Consider the following 25,747-nt stretch of genomic DNA (forward strand, 5'->3'; position numbering starts at 1 on the left):
TAATGAAATTACATCTTCTTATTGTATTTCTAATACAGTTGTCCAGAACTAACGCCAGAGAGTAACCCTAACCCTATGTTTATGATTTGTTTGTTCATATTTAAACAAATATTAACTTATATGATAATATACATTATAACAATGTATTATCAATAGATTAAGTAATATATGTGGTTAGACCAATAGCTGGTGTAATTTCCAATGTCAATAAAAACAGCCATAGCTTTGATGCAATATGTGATAGTGAAAGCTGTGCTGTACATTACAATCATAAAGTCTATATATAAGAATACCTAACTGACTGTTTACAGCGCATCCTGATCTCCGGTTGCCACTGCAATCGACCTGCCCATGTTGGTAAACACTAAAGTGCTTCCTGTTTCTGGTGCCTTACTTTATCCGGCCAAGAATGCAGCCCATATCGGTAGCCCCCCCTTCTGTTCCATCCAGGCATCACCCACCTCCAAATTCCCCATCACTGTACTGATAAGTTGTTTATCAACAAAACATAAAGGACAGTGACTACACGGCGGGGTAAACTAATCGACCTAAAACCAGTTCCAAAACAAATTCTGTATACACCATTGGAAAGGATCCCAACACTTAGGCCTACTAATGTAAGATTAGCTCTGCTGAATGTCAGGTAACTGTCCAATAAGTCATTTCTAATTAATGATCTGATTTGTTCACACTCACTTGATTTGATGCTCTTGACTGAGACATGGCTAAAGATAAGATAAGATAAGATAAGTCCTTTATTCATCCCTTTTTAGGGGGAAATTCTTTCTCTGCTTTTAACCCATCCGGGTAGCCGGTGAACACATACACACACAGGGGTCCATGCACGTGGGGTACACAAATACAGGTGCACACACAGGTACACACATGCAGTTACACACATGGGGGCACACCGGCACTACCGGAGCAGTGGGCTGCCGCGGTGCAGCGCCCGGGGAGCAGGTGGGGGTTTCAGGTGCCTTGCTCAAGGGCACCTCATCCGTGGAGGTTCGGGATTCGAACTGGCCACCCCCCTCGGCTAGATCATGCTAAGGCTGTATCTACCTTGAACAAATCTGCTCCCCCAAACTTCAATTTCATGAGTACTACCCGTGACAAGAAGAGGGGGGTGGAATTGCTGAAATATACAAAGCATCTTTTCAGTCCAAGCAGTTAATTTTAGGGCATTTTACATATTTTGAATACCTACGTTCACTTATTAAGTGTTCTCCCAACATTCCACTATTAATCGTTTACAGGCCTTCAAGACAGTCAGTAAAAGTATTTCTAGAAGAACTTTGTGAACTACTGTCAACTATTTACTTAGAGTTTGACTCTATTATTATCCCAGGGGATTTTAACTTGCATGTAGATCATTTAGAGAACACCAAATCAAGGGATTTTCTTAAGCTCTTATACACTTTTAGTTTAACACAGCATGTACAGGGGCCAACACACTCGCATGGTCATGCTCTTGACCTTGTCATCACCAAAGGTCTCAATGTGTCTACTAATGTGATGGACTTGGCTGTCAGGAATGAGAGTCATAAATGAGAACACCATTGCCCTTTTTGAGCAACTGCTCCAAAATCCCTTTCAAACATCTGACTCGGTAGATGACTTGATGAACAATTTCACTTCAAAGATGAGACAAATCATCGATGACATTGCTCCAGTAAAAGTTAAAAAAGTCATAAACAAGCAAAGTTCTCCATGGAGACAAAATTCAATGGTTAATCAAAAAAAAAGGAATGCAGGAAAATCGAGATAAAATGACACAAGTCCAAACTACACATTGACTTCCAAATTTATAAAAACATGCTACGGCTGTATAATTAGGAAATTTGCAAGGCAAGGGAGACCTTTTTCTCTGATTTTATTAGCAGGAACATAAATAATGCTTGCGTGGTATTCTCTACTGTTGAAAGGTTTACGAATCCCCCAACTAACGTAACACCAGAGCTTCTCTCAGATCACAAGTGTGAAGAGTTTGCATCCTTTTTCAATAGTAAAATTGAAAAAATAAGATTGAACATAACAACGCAGTTGCAAACAACTCGTGTTTTGGAATTACCAGCTACTGAAAGAGGGCCCGTACACAAAATGTAAGAATTAACTTCCATCAACCATGAAACTCTAATTAAAACCAGTCAAAAATCTCAGCTCTGCTGCCTCCCAACTGGATACGTTACCCAGTAGTCTTTTTCAGAGCTGCAAACTTGTCGCTTTTCGGTGACAATCGCCGTTTTCTTGGTCAATTTGGTCATTCACGTGAATCGTGTAGAACCGGAGAGTTTTGTTTTTGGGGGGAGGGGGGGGTCCAGAATTGCGAAAAATTATTGGATCGTTCTTATAATTGACATTTCTCTGGGCCAATCGGAATCTCAGCACTTGCTTCAGAATCTTTCTTATAATTGACATTTCTCTGGGCCAATCGGAATCTTGAAGCACACAGCGCCAACTGAGCTCGCCATTGGATGAGACGGTCGCCTACCACTCATGCGCGCCAAACAACGCAAGAGAGCTTGCGAAACCCTCGTCCAGAGGGGTGTTCCACGAACGGAGGTTTACCAAACACTGAGTTAACGCTGAACTCTAGCTTGATTTACCCTGTGCCGACTAACCCAGAGTTTTCGGTTCCACAGCAGCGGTTATGCATTAGTTCAATCAACTCAGTTGGTTAACACAGGGTTGTGCGCGTCACCGCCAAACCTAAAAAGACGTGATGTATGGATCATGGAAACCCTGTTCGAAATGGCGAAACGGGCCGCTTATTTCAATGAAATGGAACTTCAGGTTCTCCTGGAGAGCTATGACGAGGAGAAGGACATTATCACAAGAAAAGGGAACGCTAAAGCCTCTGCAACCCGGAGAACCAAAGCCTGGCAGCGGATCGCTGACCGCGTAAATGCGTTAGTTACACCTCAAAAGCATGATCCTTAATATTTGAGCCATGAATATATAAATATCCCAGTTAAGCATTCTTAAAGATCCTACCACATAACCCCTTTCTTCTAAAAAAATATGCACTCCGATGGCTTCCAAGCGGTCAGCGGATCAAGTAGGCCTATAGAAATGAAGTATAAAAAACATAAAAACTGGTAAGCTTTTGCCACCATCATATTGGTATAAATTTAAATTAGCCATTTTTTTAAGTCAGTCGGCAGACTGGATCTGGCCCTCAAATTGTCTCGACCCCGGTGGAGGAGCTGTTAATAAACATAAATTCAGGGCGCCCTGGCATGGAGGTGGTACCTGGAGGTACCTACCTCCTCAGAGAGTCAGGGGCCATACCCCACTGGTTGAATGTAGGTTTTTGTGTTTTCTTGTATTTTAGATTTTTTTTGCCTTCGAAGTAACACATGCAAACCATGTGCTTGCCACAGCGCATACTATTCCAAATGTTTATTTTTTTGGTAACTGGGTAGAAAACCTAAAAGTGACAATTCATCAACTTCACAGAATAATAATTATTTTTTGTCTCTCCAATAATAAGAGACAAAAAAAAAATGGTGACAGTTGTAAATAAAATATTTTTTATAAGCCTTAAGGATGTTTTGACATTGATTTTTGATAAAGAGTTTTGTTAAGTCACGCTTAGAGTAGTGTCATTTGTATATTGCAACAAAAAAAAAATCCCCCTGTGACACTGTCACCTTTTTTCCTCTGAGGAGTTTGCAGGTCTGCTTTTTAAATCTGTTCTTCATCTCATAACAACAGATATGGTTCAGATAATAAATACATCACTACAAACTGGTAAATTTCCCAGGTCCCTAAAAACAGCAGTCGTAAAGCCCCTGATCAAAACAAGTAACCTGGATCGTTCAGTAATAAGCAACTACAGACCAATATCAAATCTACCTTTTATTGGAAAAATTATTGAAAAAACTGTTTTCAACCAATTCACTGCTTTTCTATCGTCTCATAGTTATTTTGATGACTATCAATCTGGCTTCCGTACTAACCATAGCACAGAGACAGCCCTTGTAAAGGTGATAAACGACATTCCTCTGAACACTGATGCAGGCAAAACAACTGCCCTGGTACTACTGGCCCTCAGTGCAGCATTTGATACTGTTGACCACCATAAACTGCGCCATCGACTGAAACGCTGGGTCGGTTTTTCAGGTGCTGTCATAAAATGGCTACAATCTTACTTACTACTTTGTTGCTATAGAAACCTACACCTCAAAACCAGCAACCCTGACTTGTGGTGTTCCTCAGGGATCGATCCTAGGCCCCTTATTGTTCAATTGGTACATGCTCCTACTCTGCCAAATCCTCAGGAAAACTCATTCGTTATCATAACTATGCAGATGACACTCAAATTGACCTTGCTCTGTCTCCCAATGATTATTCACCCCTTGATTCTCTCCATCAGTGTCTCGACCAGGTTAACACTTGGATGTCACAACATTTCAGGTCATTATATTTGGGAACAAAGGGCAAAGATCCAGGGTTGCTAATCTACCTGGCACAAATGGACTTAAGGCAAAGGATGCTGTAAGAAATCTTGGCATCATCATTGACAGTGAGACAGTGAGCTTCAATAATCATGTGAAATCAGTCACTAAATCAGCATTTTTCATTCAGAGTGACCTAATAAAACGTATTCAGGCTTTCACCTCAAGTAGGATAGACTACGGTAATGCCCTTTTAACTGGGATTCCCCAAAAAACTATAAAGCAACTATAAACGATACAAAATGCTAGTGGTAGGGTGCTAACTAGGACTAAAAGGAGTGATCATGGTCCTTACACTGGCTTCTGTTATTTATATAGTTGATTGAGCTCTACTTCTTGTTAGAAGTAGAGCTCACCCTAACCCTAACCCTAAGCACTAAATGGCATTGGACCAAACTATATCCATGACATGTTCATACAGCACATCCCCAGCCAGAAGACTGAGGTCTCAAAACAAAGATATTTTAGTTCAAACTACTGCCGGAACAAAGTGTGGTGAGTCAGCCTTAAATGTTTATGCAGCTAAACTTTGGAACAAACTGCCAGAAGAAATTAAAAATGCTCCCACAACTTTTTAAATCAAAACTAAAGACTAAGCTCTTCAGTGATGCATACTCTAAACAGTTGTAAGGCTTTCCTTCTCCTTTTTATTTTTATTCTTATCGAATTATAATTTAATGTCGGATTCATATCTGAAATGTCTGACCTTACTGAAGGTCTTTATATTTATTTTTTCGTTACTTTTTATCTTTTTCTACCTCTTTTTTTTATAGTACATGTGTGATTTCTGTGAAGGTCTTTCATTAAATTGCTTGCATGTACTTCTTCACTATAAATGATACTGTTGTCTTTTTCTCTGTTATGCACATTGAACTCCTTGCCTTGCCTAATAAGACTACACCCAGTGTGACTCAGCGACTGAGTGTTTGACTCCCTGCCAAAAGGTTCAAACCAAAGACGTCGTAACCCCTACCTGCTCCTTAATTACATAACAAAAAGATAAAGATGGATAAAATTGACTTGCATTTAATACTTCCCTAAAATACTGCCAGTGACTAATTAATTAAGGGTAAACAGTCTTTAAATAAAACGACTTAGTCTTACTCTAAGCTTGTGTGTTTGTTCCTTACCTCACTTCCTCCAGAGCCTCCGGTGAGGTTCAAGCAGCCGCTGATCGACCTGGAGGTGTGGGAGAGGGACCTGGCCGTGCTGGAGTGCGAGGTCCCTGAGGATTCGGTCCCCATCACCTGGTACCTGGAAGACCGCCGGCTCCAGCCCGGTGCGAAGTACGGCATGGAGGAATGGGGCACCAAGAGGCGGCTCACCATCCGAGACATCGGCGTGGACGACGACGGGATCTACCTCTGTGAGATGCCCGACGGGGGCCGGAGCATCGCGGAGGTGGCTGTGAAAGGTAACTGGTGTGTGTGTGTATGCACGATATTGAAGGACTATGAGTAGAGCTGGGTTTCGATTCAAATTTCAAGAATCGATTCGATTACGATTTTTAAGTTTCAGAATCGATTTTTTCCCGATTTTCTCAGATTCCATCCGATTCGATCCGATTTTGATCTGATTTCCGATTCGATCTGATTTCGATTCGATCCGGGGGTTAATGTTATTAAAAATTAAAAATGTATTTGAACCGTTTCCTTCACTTCATGACTGTGTAGAGAAGCAACATATTAAAACTAGTATTATATCAATATTAAACAGCAAATCTTACAAGTATTGGTAGTTACTGATGGCTGGAAGACTGATGAAAACGTTAAGGGTCAATCTACCTTCAAGAAAGATAATTCAGGACAATAAATGGAGGACATCATTGAGGTGACTATATCTGCAACAGTGGATTCCTACTGGGACACTAACCAGTGCATTATTATTATGCTTGAAAATAATTAAGAATTCACCCAAAAGCGGTTGCTAAAAACTGCTCACACTTAATAAACTGAGAAGTACTGAAACTGGAAGTATAAAATGTAAACGTTGAGCATTTTTCTTTAAAGTGCGAACATAAGAACAGAACATTTTAAACTGTAAAAGCACTGAATGGCGTCTATATGAACATGTTCAAATCTGTTCTAAAACCACACTCAAGATTTGTTTTCAAGAATATGCAGCACCCTAAGTGTTCAGGGGAATCCCATGAATATATAAAATATAAATTTGTAACTTATAAAATTAATTTTTTTTTTTTATTTATTTATTTTTTAATTAAAAAAAATCGATCTTTGGACGTACGAATCGATAATCGGTCATTAATATGCGAATCGATTAAAAATCGGAAAATCGATTTTTTCAACACAGCTCTAACTATGAGCGAGATCTCAGTGATACTGATTCAGGGAAAAGGCCAACAACTGCTCTTGGATTAGAGGTGAGGGGGGGGGGGAGTTAGTATTTGATCCCCAGCTGAAGGTTCACGGTTCTGGGTTCAAACCCCAATCCCTCCGTTCTGTGATTGTTTCTGAATACATACTACAAATTATCCTTCTGTTCCATGAACCTCCTATAATATACCTGCTTCACAGGCACTATTGTCCGGAAACTGCCGAGGAAGGTGGATGTCCTGGAGGGAGAAAACGCTGCATTTTGTGTTGAGGTGGAGGAGGAGGAGATGGACATCCACTGGTATAAGGAGGGAGTGGAATTGCGAGAGACGCACCAGACCATCCTCAAATCATTCGGTCGCACTCATATCCTGGTATTCGTCAACACTAATCCTCAGGATTCTGGACTGGTCATGTTCTTCGTGGGCAGGTCCAAAACTTCGTCTCAGCTCAGAGTGAAAGGTAATAAATGGTGGACATTATGGTATCTCAAAGGCAAACAGATATGAAAATTTCAGTTTCATTTTTTTCTAACCCTGTCCTTCAGTGTTGAGGCAGTCTTCATGTGACTGAGACCGACAAGAGAGGGACAATAATAATAATGCCCAAGAAGAAAATGACACAACTTGTTGTTGTACTACTTGAACCTAGGACTACAAAACTATTATTTCAGATGTAGAATGCTGGGTTCAGTAGTTATGTTCAGTAGTATGTACAAATAGAAGTAGCACAGGCTGCCTAAATTCATTATATTACCTGTTACCATATAAACTACAAACATTTACTCCCATTTAAATGAACTACCTGTAACAAAGGATGTCATAAATTCCCTGTTTTGGGACCTTTTCAGCTGCCAAACACTCCCCTCCAAGCTGTCCTGTGAGCGTTCAGATCAACACAGAGCGAGCCAATGCCGCTCTGCTCTCTTGGGTTCCCGCCCAGGACTCACGAAAGAACCCCCCGTCAGGCTATGTCCTAGAGCGGCAGGAGGTGGGGACGGGCTCCCAGGAGTGGCTCCAGTGTCTGACCACAGACTCCGCCACCTCCGTAGAGATCCTAGGGGACAGCGTTCCCTGCGAGGCAGACTACCGCTTCCGAATCTGCAGCGTCAACAAGTACGGAAAGAGCAACAACGTGGAGTTTCCCCGAGCGGTTCACTTAGGTGAGCTGGATGATTGGTTCCCCTTTAACCACTTATTTTGCAGACACTTCTATCCAGAATCAACAGACGAGGCTGAGAACAATTGGAGCATGCAGATGATACAGGAATATGTACAACATTTCAGGGTACCGCATGAGCAAGTTTCTAAAAACACCTGGACAGTTGGAGGGAAGAATATAGGAATCATGACAAGGTATCATGGATGGAGTTGACTAAAAAATGTATAAAGATGGCCTAGTAGTCCTCAGTTAAACATAATTATACAAATGGTGCCGGCAAGTACAAATCTGTTTGTCGCATTTTATTAAAACAGGTTGGACAGCAAAACAAAAAAACACTTCCTGCTAACTCAATGCCATGGTCTCTCCTTCAGTCCCTGTGGCCAGGATACAGGCTCCTCTGCAGGATGCCTTGGTGCCAGAGGGGCAGGACGCCTGCTTCACCATCGAGCTCTCTGCCTCAGTGATTGGCACGTGGTTCTTGAACGGCACTCAGCTGCAGGACGACGAACGATACACAACGAGGCGGTCTCGAACGCACCAGTCGCTACGCATCAGGGGTGTACGAGAAACAGACAACGGGGCTGAAATCACATTCATAGCATACAGCATTAGGGATTCTGCCGCATTATACATTCAAGGTACAATCATGGTCACTTTCAGTATTAGGACTATTTAATACACTGTGTAACACAAACTGAAGTTATTTACTATTCTTTTTAATATTTGTATATAGCTATCCTTCATATGCATTGCTTATTACTGTATAAATGATTATAAAAATACTATATTAAAGGAGTTTGTTTGGTTTTGTCCTGGAATTGACAGCTCCTCTGGTGAAGTTCTCCCCACTATCAGAAATGGACCGTAATAAGTTTATAGAAGAGGGGAACCCTATTGTGCTGTACTGTGAGCTGTCAGACCCTGCGGCCCCAGTGCACTGGTACAAGAATGGGGTGGAGCTACAAACAACCGAGGGCCTTCACATCCAATCAGAAGGCACAATGAGGCGGATTGTCATCCAATCTGCAGAGTTTTCACACTCTGGAGTCTATTGCTGCGACGCCATCGATGATGTCATCAGATTCAATGTGGAAGTAGAGGGTGAGTGGGCCTTTCCAAAAAAAAGTTTTTGTGTTTCTGTCATACTAACCACTTCCTGCTGTGATCCTGTCATTTAACTTTTCCTTCTTAAGTCTTAATGAACGACCAGCAACAACTTGTAAATGACCAATGACTGCATGCATCCATAGCCCCGCCTGTGAAGTTCACACCACTCCCAGACGAGAAGAGAGAAAGGGCCATCCATACTGGCTCCCGGATGGAGCTCCAGTGTGAGCTCTCAGACCTTTCAGCCACAGTGCACTGGTACAAGGATGGCTCCAAGCTCCTGCCTCAGAGCGGAGTAGAGATGCTCAGTGATGGCTTGTCTCGGATGTTGGTAGTCGACGTGGCAGACTTTATTCACTCTGGGTTATACAGCTGCAAGACTAAAGGTGATGCCATCACGTTCAACGTGGACGTCACAGGTGATTTGATGATTTGTTACTTGCAATGTTGGATTGTAACAAACATAAATTAACCAAAAGCTCTCCCTTAGCTAAGATATTAACAGTTTTTACTTTCTTACATGCAATGCTTTTTAAGCTCTTCCTTCTTGAAATGTAGCCCTTAGTTGATTGTTAATGTTTAGGAAATTGTATTCAAGGCTGTTTCTAAGACAAACATTCAAACATATCTGTAGTGCCACCAGTGAAGTTCTCAGCGATTCCAGAACCACTAAGGAATAAGACCATTGAGGCCGGCTGCCCCATTGTACTGCAGTGTGTGGTCTCGGACCCAGAGGCCCAGGTCTGCTGGTATAAGGGTCCAACGCAGCTTCTTTCAAACGCTGAAATAGAAATCCAATCGGAAGGCCACACAAGGTCTTTAGTTATCCAGTTCGCCGAACCTGGACATTCTGGTGTTTACAGCTGCGCCTCCGAGGACGATACCATGGAGTTTCGAGTGGAGATCAGAGGTGACCCATATCTTTTTGTCTTGTGTAGTAATAACAATACTACTGTAACAACCTCCTGTTAATCTTGACACCAATAATAGATCTCAGCTTAGTCTGTTTTGACATTCTGATTCGTTGTCAAAGCCATGCCACCAAAATCTATCTTTAGCTACATTTTACCCCTTTCAATGTATTTCAACATTGTTTACTTGGTTTTGTCCAAAATGTACCCTGATAGCTATACCGGTGAAGTTCTCGACTAGTTTTGATGTTGAGCAAACCAAGGCGTTTGAAGTGGGTGCGGCATTTGAACTGGAGTGCGAGGTCACCGAGCCAACCGCTGAGGTGTGCTGGTACAAAGATGGCCACCAGCTCTGCCCACAGAATGGCTGGGACATTAACTCTGACAGCTCCTTTAGGAGGCTCATTGTCCAATCAGCTGAGCTATTTCATGCGGGGCGGTACAGCTGTGAGACCTCTGATGACACTATCCAGTTCACTGTGGATGTCAAAGGTGATTTTTGTTATGTTTGGTTGAATCTTGAACACGATAGTGTGTTAGTTCTTGTAGGAGACATGATGTCTTACTGTAACATTTAGAGTGTCTGTGTCTGTCACTAAAATTTGGATGGTTTGAAGCCGTATCGGTTGTTGTTTTCAGCTAATAATGGATGTTGCTAGCTTCAGAGCTACACCTATAAAACCTCACTTTTCTCTTTAACTCTGAGAACCATAACAACAAACAAAACTAACAAAACAGTCAATTTGTAAAGACACCTTTAACCCCTTCCTGCCTTTCTCTTAACCAATGAGTCGATGCACTGCCATTCACAATTACATTTGTGAATGCTCATCTTCAGCTCCAATGTTGCCATTGTTATCGTCACCGGAGGTTGAGGAAAGCAATTTGATTGAGGTGACCTGTCCCTTGGAACTGCAAGGTCAATGGTCAGACTCTGCAGTCCCGGTGTTGGGGCCGCAGGACGAAGAGCAGGACCAAACAAGCCAACCTGGCTTTGAAACTGGAGGCTTCAAGCAGACCCTCGTAATCGAACCGACCCACTCTTCCAAATCTGGAGCCTACTATTGTGCAACAGCAGACGATGTTGCCAAGTTAATTGTTCAAAACGAAGGTGATTGTTTAGTGTCTGTGTTGTCTGTGTCATTGGCTTTGTTTTTTCAAACTAATTCTCTTCTCGTAGCTTTTTTAAAGTAGCACCTTTAAAATTATAATCATAAGAAACTAATGTTTGTGATATAAAACACCTTAGAATAACAAACACTGAAATGATCCCATTGATGCAGCTCTGCCTGTGACATGTCCACCTGGTTCTGCAGTTGAGAAGACCAAACCTATTGAAGCACAGAGCCCCATCGTTCGGCAGTTCGAGATCTCAGACCCAGTTGCCAAAGCCTGTTGGTACAAGGATGGAACACAGATCTACCCACAAAACAACAGCCAATCAGAAACTGCCAAACAGACTATGTTCCTCCCTTCAGATGGCTTATTCTGTGAGAAGAAGTCTGGCTGTGAGAGAAAAGCAGAAGTGCAGTTTAATGTGGACAAAAAAGGTGTTTTTCCATCTTTGTCATATTTGTTGAGGAATCTTTCAGAAACAATACCCCATGACAGTAAAGCTATGAGCTCATTGTTTGTTTTCTTGGCTTTGTCTGTACAGCATATCAGTGTCACTCTGGTGACGACAGTGTTGCAGTATCTGATGAGTCTCACGAAAGCACTATGGACACAAAAGGTGAAAATTTTGATTAGAATCATCCATTTTAACCCAGTACATACTAGCCACTAACCAAAGTGGTGTATTGAACTGTTAGATGTCACTTTGTGACACCTATGAAATATATGTATTCATATCATTTCTGATCATTTTTGAACATGCTTTCAGACATGACCTACTCTCATTTCATTTCCTGCAGATTATTTTTGGCTTCAAATGTCAAATCAAGATGATTCGAAGCAGTCATACTCTTGATACTAATGTATATGTTTGTATGTTATATCGTGTCATTCTTCATCTTAACAGCCATCTTTGTTTTGCTTTTCACAAGCAACTCTCTACTCTTGAAGCCCATCTCACTATCACAAGAACCCGTCATTCACTGCGCTGGTCTGATTCACCTCTGTTGCATTGACAATTAATTGTTTTTACTCTTAATGGTATAACGGCTGTTTGTAGGCAGAAGTAATGGGGTTTAACACTGATCTGAATTGCTATAGTGTCAAGGGTCTACGAAATATTTAGCACAAGACCATGGTCTGCCATGGTCGCACCTCTTCAAAATTGTCTTTGCAATGGATCATCCCATAACTCCTCCATGCTAACCCACAATGATGTACAGTACTATTTTAAGAAGAACTATTGAGGCAAACAACCAAACTGAAAAACTTTATCTCTGTGTACATCATAATGCCTCTAGCTATACCTCCCAGACACTCGCCGGACCAAGCTACAGAGCCAAGGAAGTCCATTGAAGTGGCTAACTCAACAGAAGACGAAACCATCTTGCAGAAGCCAAACTCTTGGGTCTCCCGAAAGATAGGAGAGCCTTGTAAATATATAAAGCATTCCGGGCCAACTCCAGCTCTTAATCCAACAAGTCAAGGTTATGATGAGCAGATTCCAGTATGTTCAGAAGTGCCTTCCAGCAGCCGACAAGCGACAACTGTTGATGATGTGGATTGCCCTGAATCAACGTATGCAGTGATGGTCGGATCTGGTGCAAACCAGCACTGTATACAGACTACAGAAGTCCAAATTGAGAATCTCCGACGCAATACACAGTATTCACCAGCTCCTCTAGAAAATGTGACAACTTCAACGCACACAGTGACTGTCCAAGCACATAAGTATTGTGCCGCACTGCAAACTGCAACCGTCCAAGCAGAGGAACCCGACAGTGCCCAAGAGTGTACAGCTTTCAAATCCCAGGAAATCTGCAAGTCCTCGAAGATGAAATATATCCAATCAAAGAAACTTTGTCGCTCCTCAAAGACAGAAAAGCTCCAATCAGTAGGGCTGTCTAAATGCTTCCAGGCTGAAACTATTCAATCGGAGGGAGTGTCTCGGGGCTTACAAGCTGAAAAGAGGCAATCACATGGACTTTCTAGTTGCTTACAAGCTGAAACTATCCAATCAGTGGGACTGTCTCAGTGCTTAGCAGCAGAAACTATCCAATCACAGGGACTGTCTAGTTGCTTCCAGGTTGAAACTGTTGAATCAGTGGGAGTGTCAAGCTGCTTTGAGACAGAGAGTCACCAACTGGTGGAGCAGTCTAGTTGCTTACAGGCTGAAACGGTTCAATCTGTGGGACTTTCAAGCTGCTCAAAGACTGAAGGTCACAAATCAGTGGAGCTGTCTGGTTCCTTACAGACCCAAACTATCCAAGAAAAGGAAAATTCCAAACAGATTGCAACTGTCCTATCAGATGGGCTATCTGGCTGCTTACAGACTAAAACCCTCCAATTAAATGACCCATGTGACTCTATAAAGTCTGCAACTGTCCAATCAGAGGAGGTCAGCAACTCATTCAGCAGCACTGTCCAATCAGGTGAGCTGCGTAACTCAAGCAAGACCGCTATTATAAGCCAATTGGATGAGCTTTCTGACTCTTTACAGTCTGTCACTGCCCAATCAGTGGACCTCTGGGACTCCTCACAGTCTGTCAAGGCACAGTCAAAGGAGCTCGGTAACATCCGTCAGATGGCAACCGTCCTATCGGTGAAGCTCTTTGACTCCTCCCAGCCAAATATTTTACAAACGGTGGGAGCTGGTATCAACATCTCAGAGAATGGCTCTCTGCAAATAGGAGTGCTTCGTAGTTCACCTGAGGTCATATCCCTTCAACCTCAGGTCATACACAGCCCTCTGAAGGCAATGACTGTGATGCCAGGGAAGGAATTTGGCCTGCTGCACTCTACAACCATTCAATCCAAAGACTTATTGCATAACACAAGAGAAGCTGTACCAATTCCAATGGAAGAGTCATATTACAACATGCAATTGACAGCAATCCAAACAGGGGGAAACACCCTGGAGACAGAAGGAGATGCATTACATTGCTTAGTTTACTCAAAGCAAAGAGCTAATGTGTATTCATTAGAAGCTTATAAGGCTAAGCCAGTATCTGCCCTCCAATCAGAAGAGGTCTATCTGTCAAGGGCATGTGACAGTCAGTGGGATGATGATGGTGATGATGACATTGCGCTTAAAGTGGATGTCGAAGGTGATTTTAATAGTTACCATTATCAGACAAGAGAATGGATGATCGTGCTTGTAAAAATCAGGAGATTGCGTATCAGAATCTTCTACATTCATACCCTTACCTGTGTGAATTAAATCAGAGCTGAATAAAGTTTATAAAAACCGATGCAAGGCTTGGGTGGCTTGTGAGATTGTACGTTAAGTAGCGTAACATAGTTAATATATGTGTGGAAAAGTCTAACTCTTATGTAGTTATTTCCACATAACAAAAATAGTTCCCCCATCCAAACACTAATGACACATCTGTGTACCAAGACCTTGATTATTTAGGCCTGCTAATATCCATTGGTAGCAATTGAGGTAGCTAATCTCAGTAGTGGGGACATTGCACTTGAAGTTTTAACAAATAAACCCCATTCATACCATGGCTAATAACTGATGTCATTCTCTTTCGATATCACTACCAAATGTCACCCCAGCCCCTCCGGTGAGAATCAAAGCGGCAGTTTGTGAGACTGAGAGGAACCAGTCATGTGAGGTATCGGATCCTTGCGCAGGAGTGTCTTGGTACAAGGATGGGCTAAAGCTGCTTGACCTGAATGGGCAGGCGATGGGTGGTTCGGAGGGTTCTGTACGAAGTCTCTCTGTTGAATCAGCGCTCCCGTACCACGCAGGTGAATACACCTGCCAAACCACTGACGATGCCACGCAGATTTATGTTGATGGTGAAGGTGACAAACTGGGTCTGCTTTGGCTTGTTTTCTTTTCAATCATCTTTGGAAAATAACTAGTTGTTAAAAATAAAATAAAATGTATTTTTCCTGCTTTAAGTGGTGTCAAACATAGAGGCTGCTTTTGGAAAGGAAGAAGCACTTGAGGGATGTTAAGGATTTGGGGCAAAAAAATATCATTCATAAATTGACAAAACAAAAAAGGCCTTTTTTCAATCTTTAAATCAAACCTATTCTTGAACTTGTTTCTAGCCTTTATGTGGTCTTTGATGTATATTTATTATTGTTTCATCTTTTCTTAGCATGCTGCAACCTTGTTCAAAGTTAAATTATGATATGATATAATTAATTATATTATATAGTTTATTATTTAATTATTATAAGTAGTTTATACCTTTTTATATATATTTATTATTTTTTAAGATGATTCTATATTCATAATATGTTCTCCATATTAATTATATTTCTTATATTTAATCTTTTAGCTCCTCCTGTGAAGTTTTCAGCCATGTCTGAAGCTGATCAGACACAAACAGTCATGGTGGGCTGTCCCATTGCTCTACTCTGTGAGCTCTCTGACCCCACTGGGCAAGTTCACTGGTCCAAAGATGGAGCAAAACTTATACCTCCATCTGGAGTTGACATCCAGTCGGATGGAAATATCAGGAAACTGACGATCCAGTCGGCCCAGAGGTCTCATTCTGGAGTATACCAATGTGAGACTAAGGATGATGCCATCCAGTTCAGCGTGGACGTGAAAGGTGACAAATGAACAAACCGTTTCTAATCCGTTTGGTGTTGAGACACTAACTGGCTGAAGCAGCTGGTAATAATTGTCCTTAATAATCATCTAACCAATGGTTTGTAGTTGCGCTGTGCTACATGTCTGTTTAAAATATGCATAGCACCTTGACATGGCAATATTAACCAAATGAAGGAGCTAACTGGGAGACGGGAAAGGTTACTTGAAGGCATTAGTCATGATTCTTTAACTTGACTTTTTTATTTTTGTGAGCAAGTGTAAGGCGGGCATTGGGGTAAGGGATCTTTTCTATTTATATATATTTTAAATAATTAATATCTTCATACCCCAACTTTCAGTATTAAATGTTTAATCTGTCATTAACTGTATGTTGTCTTTGGAGCTCTTTTCAGTCAGCTGTTGCTTCATGTTGCTTTTCTTCATTACTAATTTCTTATTCTTAACTTTGTCTTCTACTTCTTCTTTGTTCTATTTGATATCGGTGTGTCCAAACTGGCCGATAACCTTTGCTTTGGTTTGATACCCTACTCTTAACTTCCTTGTTTTTATTTTGATCCTCTACATTTCTGTAAATTTTGACCATGTACGTTGTTCTTCTCTCTTAGTCAAAAGCCCTGATTTCAGGAAATTAACAATAAATCATTATTTTTTCAACACAACCAAAAAATGTCCAGCTCTGCCTTTGAAGTTCTGTGAACTTCCAGAGGACGAGAGAAGCAAGTCAGTGAAAGAGGGTTCACCTCTGGTTCTTCGATGTGAGCTCTGTCAGGACACAACAGCTGAGGTCTTCTGGTCCAGGGATGGAACCCAGCTGCTCCCGGGTGACATAGACATACAGTCAGATGGCCTAGTGAAGAAATTGTGCATCCATTCTGTGGATAGAACCCATGCTGGCATCTACCAATGTTCAACGGCAGGTGACTCAATCACCATCACGGTGGAAATCAAAGGTGATTCATGTCTGACTCTACCCTGTTCTGTCCTGTTTATATTCTAACCACCTGTAAATATATGTTAGTGTTCCGGATAAATTTGTACCTAAAATGTGTGCATGCTTTAACAAGAGTGATTGAATCGTCCTTTGAAATGTGGTGATACAGACGGTATTCTGACACTCACTTGGAGCATATATTCATCATTCATATGAATTCGATATCTAAAAACCCCTTACTCTAGAACTAATATGTCGTTTAATTGTAAACATTATTCCCCTCCCTCCCTCCGATCAAATGATTTTATAGGCTGCTCACAGAGAATCAAGCCAATCCCGATGTCAGAAAAATTCAAGGCCCTTTCGGTCGGCTCTCCTGTAGTGCTCCAGTGTGAGCTTCAAGACCCAGTTGCCCAGGTCTCATGGTGCAAAGATGGCGTGGAGCTTTATTCGAAAACGGGTCTCGATATGAAAAGAAATGGCCACGTCCGGAAGCTAGTGATTAATTCCGCTAAGGCCTCTGACTCTGGCCTCTACAGCTGTTGTCTTTCACTCGATGTTGTGACATTCCAAGTGGAGGTCCAAGGTGATTGTTGTGTTTGCTATGGTTTGTCATTTATAACTATACAAATAAGTTCCAACAACAACAATAATGACCCTTTTGCCCAACAGGTATATACTATACCACCATCCTCATCCTACTTTTAACGCAAACATAGTCAGTCCCATCTACGTTTACCTTCCCTTACCTTACCCTACCTTAACTTACTATTAGTTACATTAAGGAACCTACCTTGCCTTAGGTTACCCTACATTATGTTACTTTTGTGTGACCATAAGCTTGTGAACATGTATTTCCTCTTTGAGAACAATAAATTACTAATCATCGATATGCAGAGGTGTCTGTAAATTGGCGTATGTCATCCCTAGAATCAGCCCAGATTTAATTCCAAATTCATCATTGTGCGTCATGAAGGGGAGATCACTGGTTAAGCATTACTTTGACTTGCAGAGTTGAAGTACAATATTTTATATTAAAATACGATATTAGCCATGCTACGGTTCATGTGAGGGGAATACACATCATTATTTTTTAAAGACTTGTAATGTGTTCCGAATAGTTGCTGGTGCAAATTACCTGTTTATTATTGCTTCTTGTTAGGTAGTCTGGACGAAGGAATCCTATGAAGGTATTATTGTAGCAAAAGTCTTTAGCACCTGTAACTGCAGAATTTGAATGCGTACACTAAAGTCACAGTAAATTTGAAGTCGTTTATATTTATTTTGCATGTGTACTCTTAAGTCACAAATGTTTAATCGTACATTTGTAGTCGTAAATACTTTTTATACCATTGTAAACAAAAAATAGGGTCTACGAGTACGCAAATCTGTGTTACAGGTGCACAAATCCTTTTGCTACAATGATTGCAGCTCAGTTGGTGCAAAACACATTCGCACACCCGTGTTTCATAATCTGAGAACATGCCCAAAAGGTGTGTGCAAACCCAAATTTGAACTAATGCATCAGAAGTTGCACATCTGTGAAAAACTTCCTCACAAATAAAATGATAAAGAACGCTATGTTAATTAGCATTTTAATGAGCGAGCAAAAATCCATTTTACAACAGCTCAAATCTGCTCCTGCAAGTCTCAGCTGTGGGTTTTTTTGCAGGTAGTTTTGCAACACGTCTAGGTGGTAAATGTGTAGCAAAAGCATTCGTATCCGTAGATGCCAGAGCGGGACCAAATAGTTCCGCCCATAATTTCCTAATCCAATGAAAATCGCCGGCAGGGATGCATTTCTCAAATTACACTGGGACCAACCGCGTGCCAACAATGGAGCTTTAAAGATCGCAGCATACTCTTTGCGCGGGATAGGTTTCTTTCTGGAGAAGTGCAGAGGGCGTCCTACTGAACGGAGGTGGGTATCCTACATTATGTTAAATTAAACGACTTAGTTCAAGTGAATTCCCTCCAAAGTATTGCATTAACATTTCTGAACTTATGTTATGGCGACCATTAAAATACATTGAAGGACATTTGCGGCATGTTAATGAAATACTTTGGGGGGAATTCACTTGAACTAAGTCATTTCTTTTAACATAATGTAGGATACCCAGCTCAGTTCAGTAGGAAGCCCTCTTCACTTCTCCAGAAAGAAACCTATCCCGCGCAAAGAGTATGCTGCCATCTTTATAGCTCCATGGCTGGCACGCGGTGGGTCCCAGTGTTATTTGAGAAATGCATCCCTGCCGGCGATTTTCATTGGATTAGGAAATTATGGGCAGAACTATTTTGTCCCGCCCACGGACGCTCTGGCATCTACGGATACGAATACTTTTGCTACACATTAACCACCTAGAGTGTTGCAAAACTACCTGCAAAAAAACCCACAGCTGAGACTTACAGGAGCAGATTCGAGCAGTTGTAAAATGGATTTGTGCTCGCTCATTAAAATGCTGAATTAACGTAGCGTTCTTTATCATTTTTTTTTTTGAGGACATTTTTCACAGATGTGCAACTTCTGATGCATTAGTTCAAATTTGGGTTTACGAATGCACACCCTTTGGGCATGTTCTCAGATTATGAAACACGGGTGTGCGAATGTGTTTTGCACTAACTGTGCTGCAATAATTGTAGCAAAAGGATTTGTGCACCTGTAACACAGATTTGCGTACTCGTAGATCCTATTTTGTGTTTACAATGGTATAAAAAATCTTACGACTACAAATGTACTGTTACACATTTGTGACTTTAGAGTACACATGCAAAATAAATATATACGACTTCAAATTGACTGTGACTTTAGTGTACGCATTCAAATTCTGCAGTTACAGGTGCTAAAGACTTTTGCTACAATAATACCTTCATAGAATCCTGTCAGTGTTGCATCGCAGGTAGCATAATATCAAAGAGACAAAAATAGTGCCGAATGATCTGGGTTTGTAGACAAATTTATGAATTCGTAATTAAACAACTCATGTGAATCTTAATATGAAAGGCAAACACCAATTTACAGATAACTCATCGCATCCCTTTCATTTACGATACCATACCTATATTACTTAACCATAACATAACATCTTAGCCTTTTCATACCATTCTTTACAAAACAGAAACTGGTAATCAAGCAAAAACACTTAAGACATCCATACAGGATGAGGTTTTTCTTCCTGTGATCGCTTTCTAATAGTGATCACAAATCGGTCAGAATGATAATTGAGTAAATCTTCGTTGTTTCTGACATTGCATTCTGCCCAATTTCTTTGGAATGTAATGTTTCAGACCCCGCAGCTGAGGTCAATAGGTACAAAGATGTCGTTCAGCCACTTCCTCTGAGTAACTTCGACGTCCAATCAAATGATGAGTTGAGATCAATGAACATCCAATCAGCAGAAGCCAGACACAGGGGCCTTTACAGCTGTGAAGAGATGAACGATATCCATATAGAATCCAAGGTGGATGTTGCAGGTGATCAGCAAATTCTTAGTTTTAATGTCACTAATTTGTTTTAGGCTTGGCAATTGAAAAAACATTGGGAACGAGCTTAGAGCATTTCCCTTGTGCCTAACAACGTGTAAGAAACCTTCATTATTTGTGATTAGCAATCATTGATCTAGTCTTCAATTCATGAAGAAAACAAAATGTGTGTAACTCCCAAACACTTGTTAAAGCGATGCATAAATTTTACTTCTGAAATTCACAAAATGTAACACTAACACTTCTATTCAGTAAAAACAATTGGAAGTTAATGTTTAAATAACTAATTAGGATTGATCTTAATCGCTACCAAGTCAACAATAGCGCATGACATCCTGTTAAGTACAAAGTGCTATTTTTGTGTGCTGGTCAAGCATTCTCCCCCCTCCACCCCGTTTTCAAACCATGTACATTGATACTCTCGCATTGCTGCTGCATGTCAATGTTTATCTCAGATCTTACGAGGATTGTCTTTTGTACGTTGCTTGTAACCTAATGAAACAACACCTGTAGCTCCCGTCTGGTCGTCAATGGCCCCAGAGGTTGGGAGATGCCTCGCGGCAGCAGAGCCCATCTCCCAGCAGAGAGAGACGGCACATCTCAAAAGCCGTGCCCACTTGTCCAATGAGGACAGAGTGAATCCCCTGCCAAAGTGTGTGACTATCAGCCAATCAGAGGACAGAAAGAGGACAGTGGTTACGCAACCGGCCACCAGCGTGGGTTCATTCTCCGGGGTGTGCAATCTTAAAACAGATGATGTTTCAGATTTCAACGATTGCTATGTGGAGGTGAAAGGTGACATGCAAAGACTTTTCGTGGATACCAAGTTTAAGTTGCAACTAATGACTAGTTCCTCTGCCACCACTCATATGATACATGGATCATGGATGGCTTCATTATGCCTTTATTTTGATAAAGGGCTGAAATTCATCTCAAATTAATGAAAAAGTGGTGCTGCTTCATCTTCAACAAATCCATCTGAGATTGACCCATTTCCATTATTCTCTTTATTTCCTCATCTTCATCAGGCGTTTGAATGTTTTTTTTGTAAAACGTTGATCATTTGAATGTAAAGCTTTATGAAGGATGCTAGACCTTCGATAAGTCTCTTGGAAACCTTTCTAACCTTGCTTCAATCACATGCGATACTGCATACTTCAACCATTAATACTTCTCCTTTTCATTGCTCATGTGCCGCCTAGAATAGAGCTTCCTGGTATTAACCAGCAGGCCTTGGCAGCAGCTTGTCTAATCCCACAAATCTTGGCTGTGAACTGCTGTTTGAAAAATTTACAACAAAACAACCCTTGTAAAAAACGACCCATTTATTTATTGATCCCTTACTCTTGTCTTATTCTACAGTGCATCCGGTAACTTTCGTAAACAGCCCAGAGGAGGAGCGTTTCAAAAGCGTTGTGGAGCAGGACCAGCTGGTTCTAGCATGCGAGGTGTCACAGGCGGACGCCCCGGTCCAGTGGTACATGGATGGAGTAGAACTCCAAGCGTGTGACAACGTTACAATGAGATCAGCTGACACAGCCAGAACTCTGAGTATCCGTAGCGCCCGGCTGTCGGACACAGGGACGTACACGTGCAGAGCTGGAGACAGCGCTTTAATCTTCAAGGTTAACATACGAGGTAATGTCTGGGGGAACGTGACATTATTGAGTGTCCAATAACTGCTGGGTAAGATCTTGTCATGACTTGATGTGTTTGCCCGTATTAGATAGTTAAACCTGCACAACTTAACCTTTTCACTTTTTTTCAGAAATACATGAAATGTGCAATAAGTTGATAAGTATATAGTTGATTGACCATAGGTTGAAGGGTTTTCACTCTGCATCAGTCTAAACGCCCATCATTTAAACTTTTATTTTTAGAGCAAATTTTATGTTTACTGCACTTTGTTTAGTGCAGCTTTAACCTTGTATTGACACTATTGACGCTTTCTCCGAAGAGCCCCCGGTGACGATAGTTTACCCCAAAGAAGACGTCCATCTAGACCGCCATGTGCCAGAGGAAATCATACTTAGCTGTGAGCTGTCGCGCCCAAACGGTGTGGTTAACTGGTACAAGGATGGCCAGAAGTTGCAGGAGAGTGAAAACATCAAGCTCAAAGTGGAAGGCCCCTACCGAAGACTTAAGCTCATTTGCAGTAGAGTTGAGGACTCTGGGGAGTATGTCTGTGACACAGCAGACGATTCCATATTCTTTCACCTTAAAATCACAGGTAATTTAACCTGAACCATGTGGTGCCATTGCTAGAGCTTACCCTGGCTTAACGGTTGTTTGGTTGCTTCGAAGTTTGCTTTCAGAAAAGGGGGTTTCACTAAATCACTAGCATTTGATGCTTCTGCTGATGGGGCTCGTTCATCAGCTAACAAAGTGTGTTTTGGATGCATTGGTTATTGGACTGGTGGATAAGTGCTTGCATCCGTTTTTGACACTCACAGGTAACTAAGGTTGCATGCATGGGGATTTGTTTTTTTAGAATGTTTTGAACGGGGATTGTAAGTCATTATTAAACCTTCTACGTAAGCTTATGCTGTTGCTGAGCTGCTTGGTGTTCAAAACAGGAAACTTCAGTCTATTTTTGTCATGGAAACAAATGGTGGATGGAAAACTGAGTTTCATATGGTTGGAAATCATCTTTGATGGCTAATGGTAGACAAACTAAACCAAAAGCTGCCCTTACCTAGTGAGTACAAACTAACTAGCGCCTCCTTGAAATAATGGGGTGTTTGTTTGTTTTCTCCTCCAGAACCGCCCGTTCGCATCGTGTCTCCCAGCCAGTCCCAGATGGAGCTGTGCCAGCAGACGTCCGAGAGGATGGTGCTGAGCTGCGAGATATCGCGGGCCAACGCGTTGGTGCGCTGGTACCGAGATGGGCTGGAGGTGGAGGAGAACAAGAACCTGATCCTGGAGGTGGACGGCATCTACCGCAGACTCATCATCCCCGAGACCAGCGTCCAGGACTCAGCAGAGTATGTATGCGACACGGCGGATGACTCGGTCACGTTCTTCGTTAACATAGCAGGTAATTATGTTTCCATTATGATTTATTCCTATTACTATTACTTTTACTGTTACTTTTACTTTAACTATTACTATTAATATTTATGTTATTATTAGTGGCAGGGAATTATTTTATTCAAAAGTTTTTATTATTACGCCTAGTAGTATAAGTTATCATTGTTTTAGTTAGAGTCGGCATGTGTTTTTAAAATGTATTTCACTAAACAGATATTTTATATTAAAAATATTATACACACATACAAAAAAAATAAAACAATTGTAATATCTTAGATCTTGAATGCTTGAAAATAATAAAAAAATATTAAATAAGGCTTATTGTTTGTTTCTGATTGAATACAATGACGATCAATATGAATGATGGTGACTATAATTGTTGTGGTTTTTCCTATTATCTGTTTGTTTCTTATATTCCTCTCCTCTCCACAGAGCCCCCCGTTCGCTTCATGCGTCCGAGGAAGATGGCGAGCGTTGTGGAGAGATTCGCCGGCGAGGCGATGGTGCTGGATTGCGAGGTGTCCCGCGCCAACGCTGAGGTCACCTGGAAGAGGAACGGGGAGGAGGTGGAGGACTCAAGAAAGGTGACCATCCTGGAGGACGTGGTTCTTCGCCAGCTCACCGTCCACTGCCTCAGCCTGGAGGACGCTGGCCAGTACATCTGCGATGCAAAGGACGACGTCATGGACTTCCAAGTCAAGGTCAAAGGTATCCAGTCCCATTCACTTATTCATGCATTCAGTCATTATGTCATTATTACATTAATTCATTCATTCAATTTTTTGTTTCTGCATTCATTCCATCCTTTATTTACTTGAATGAACTATTTTTAATCAAAGATTTGTTGATTGCTTGATTACCTCGGTCATTCATAGTATCAGACATTGATTATTCGTTTTTTGTGTTTCAATACATGCGTCAGCGATTTGTTTATGGTTATTTGTATTATTGAATGATCAATGCTTGATTCAATTGAGTAATTCATTGATTGTTTCTGTCATTCAATCATGCTGCTTCCAGAGCTTCCTGTTAGAATCCTGGGAAAGACAGACGCAACCGCTGAGAAGAAGTTCCTGGTGTCCGACGACATCATCTTGGTGTGCGAGCTGTCGCAGGCCAACGCGTCCGTCAGCTGGTACAAGGACAGCGTGCTGATTGACAACGACACACGCTTCTGCTGCGAGGAGCAAGGAGCATTCCGGTCGCTAGTGGTGCTCAGTGCCGAGCTGGAGGACTCTGGAGAGTATAGCTGTGATGCTGGAGACGACAAGATGTTGTTTTGTATCACCGTCAAAGGTAATATCAACATGGCGTGTTAACGTTGACACTTCTCAGATCCTCCTGTGAGCAGTACGCAGGCGCTACATTTATAAGATTTCCTTGATTCAATCTTCCATATCCGCAGAATTATCTGTAGGGATCCTAGAGCATGATTCCCTAATCCTTCAAATGATCCATAATGTATCTGGTATCACTGTAAATTGCTGTAAAAAAGAAAATCCTGGTAAATGGACTAAATAGGAAATGAAAGTTGAAGATTTTGTCAATGGTGCATCCTGAATGTTTACCCTTTGAATTGAAATACAGGTCATTAGGAACAGGTAGGGTTAGGGCCTCTTGCTCAAGGATGCCAACAGGTAGACTGCAGTCATTGGGAAACAAACCAAGAACTTTTGGGCAGAAACCCTTAACCGCTAGCTTATCTCACTCCCCCCATGTTTGTCCTCCCCCAGAGCCCCCTGTGCAGATCATTGGGAACTCCGGAACGCCAGAGCAGCACATTCTTGTGGCCGGAGATGACCTTATCTTGGAGTGCGAGGTCTCGCGCCCCAACTGCCCTGTCCAGTGGCTGTGGAACAGCAAACTGTTGAAATCTGACGACCGTATCAAAATCGACAGCTGTGACGTTGTACGCAGACTGGTTCTCTCTGGGCTCCAACCCTCTGACTCGGGGAAATACATCTGCGACGCCATAGACGACAAAATGATCACGTTGGTCGAAGTCCAGCGTAAGTTCTGGTGTATTTATTTTATTTTTCAGAATCTCTTTTTATTTGTCTATCTATGTTTGTCTCATTCTTTCTTTCAACACATGCACACATGCAGTGCATGTGCATGTGAAATTTGCCATTTGCCAGATGTCTATGAAATGTGCTTTTGATTAATATCTCCTTTAGAGCCACCAGTCAAGTTTGTGAACAAGCAGCCAAACAACAACATCTCTGCCTGTGAAAACGAGTGTGTCTCGCTGTGTGCCATTGTGAGCCAAGAAAGAGCTAATGTGCGGTGGCTGAAAGATGGCCGCCTGCTAAACGAAGACAACGTTCATATTTCCATTGACGGCGCCAACCACAATCTCACCATTAACCCCCTGAAGCTCAGCAACGCTGGAGTGTACGTCTGCGATGCGAACACCGATGAGATGAGTTTCACTGTCATTGTTAAAGGTAAGAAACTATAGACTTCGTAGTGTTTTAGATTTCCTGTTGCCTTGAATGACCAAACTAGCATAGCTGACATCTCTGAAATACTATTTAGTATTTTAGTAGTGTTTTATTTAAAGCAACTGACAATGAATAAAGATATATGCATTAATGAGATGCCTACAGGTAGGTTGTAGTCATGGGAGAGTGAACCCC

General features: G+C 41.6%; 1 protein-coding gene across 1 annotated transcript in view; it reads left to right on the plus strand.

Moving 5' to 3' along the window:
- The window catches only part of LOC115533550 (obscurin-like protein 1), a 44,507-nt gene that overhangs the window by 5,249 nt on the left and 13,511 nt on the right, over window positions 1-25,747 (plus strand). The window contains 25 exon segments of the mRNA XM_030344096.1: window positions 5,605-5,874; window positions 6,995-7,255; window positions 7,644-7,955; window positions 8,329-8,595; window positions 8,783-9,058; window positions 9,208-9,483; window positions 9,699-9,974; window positions 10,192-10,467; window positions 10,814-11,086; window positions 11,292-11,525; window positions 11,633-11,707; window positions 12,390-13,520; window positions 14,653-14,847; window positions 15,390-15,665; window positions 16,342-16,617; window positions 16,909-17,184; window positions 19,884-20,069; window positions 20,592-20,873; window positions 21,441-21,716; window positions 22,036-22,308; window positions 22,840-23,115; window positions 23,541-23,816; window positions 24,129-24,404; window positions 24,842-25,117; window positions 25,286-25,555. Of these exon segments, the coding sequence (XP_030199956.1) occupies window positions 5,605-5,874; window positions 6,995-7,255; window positions 7,644-7,955; window positions 8,329-8,595; window positions 8,783-9,058; window positions 9,208-9,483; window positions 9,699-9,974; window positions 10,192-10,467; window positions 10,814-11,086; window positions 11,292-11,525; window positions 11,633-11,707; window positions 12,390-13,520; window positions 14,653-14,847; window positions 15,390-15,665; window positions 16,342-16,617; window positions 16,909-17,184; window positions 19,884-20,069; window positions 20,592-20,873; window positions 21,441-21,716; window positions 22,036-22,308; window positions 22,840-23,115; window positions 23,541-23,816; window positions 24,129-24,404; window positions 24,842-25,117; window positions 25,286-25,555 (7,341 nt within the window).

The sequence above is a fragment of the Gadus morhua genome, chromosome 20 (genome assembly GCF_902167405.1).
Source record: "Gadus morhua chromosome 20, gadMor3.0, whole genome shotgun sequence".
Taxonomy (NCBI): Eukaryota; Metazoa; Chordata; class Actinopteri; order Gadiformes; family Gadidae; genus Gadus; species Gadus morhua.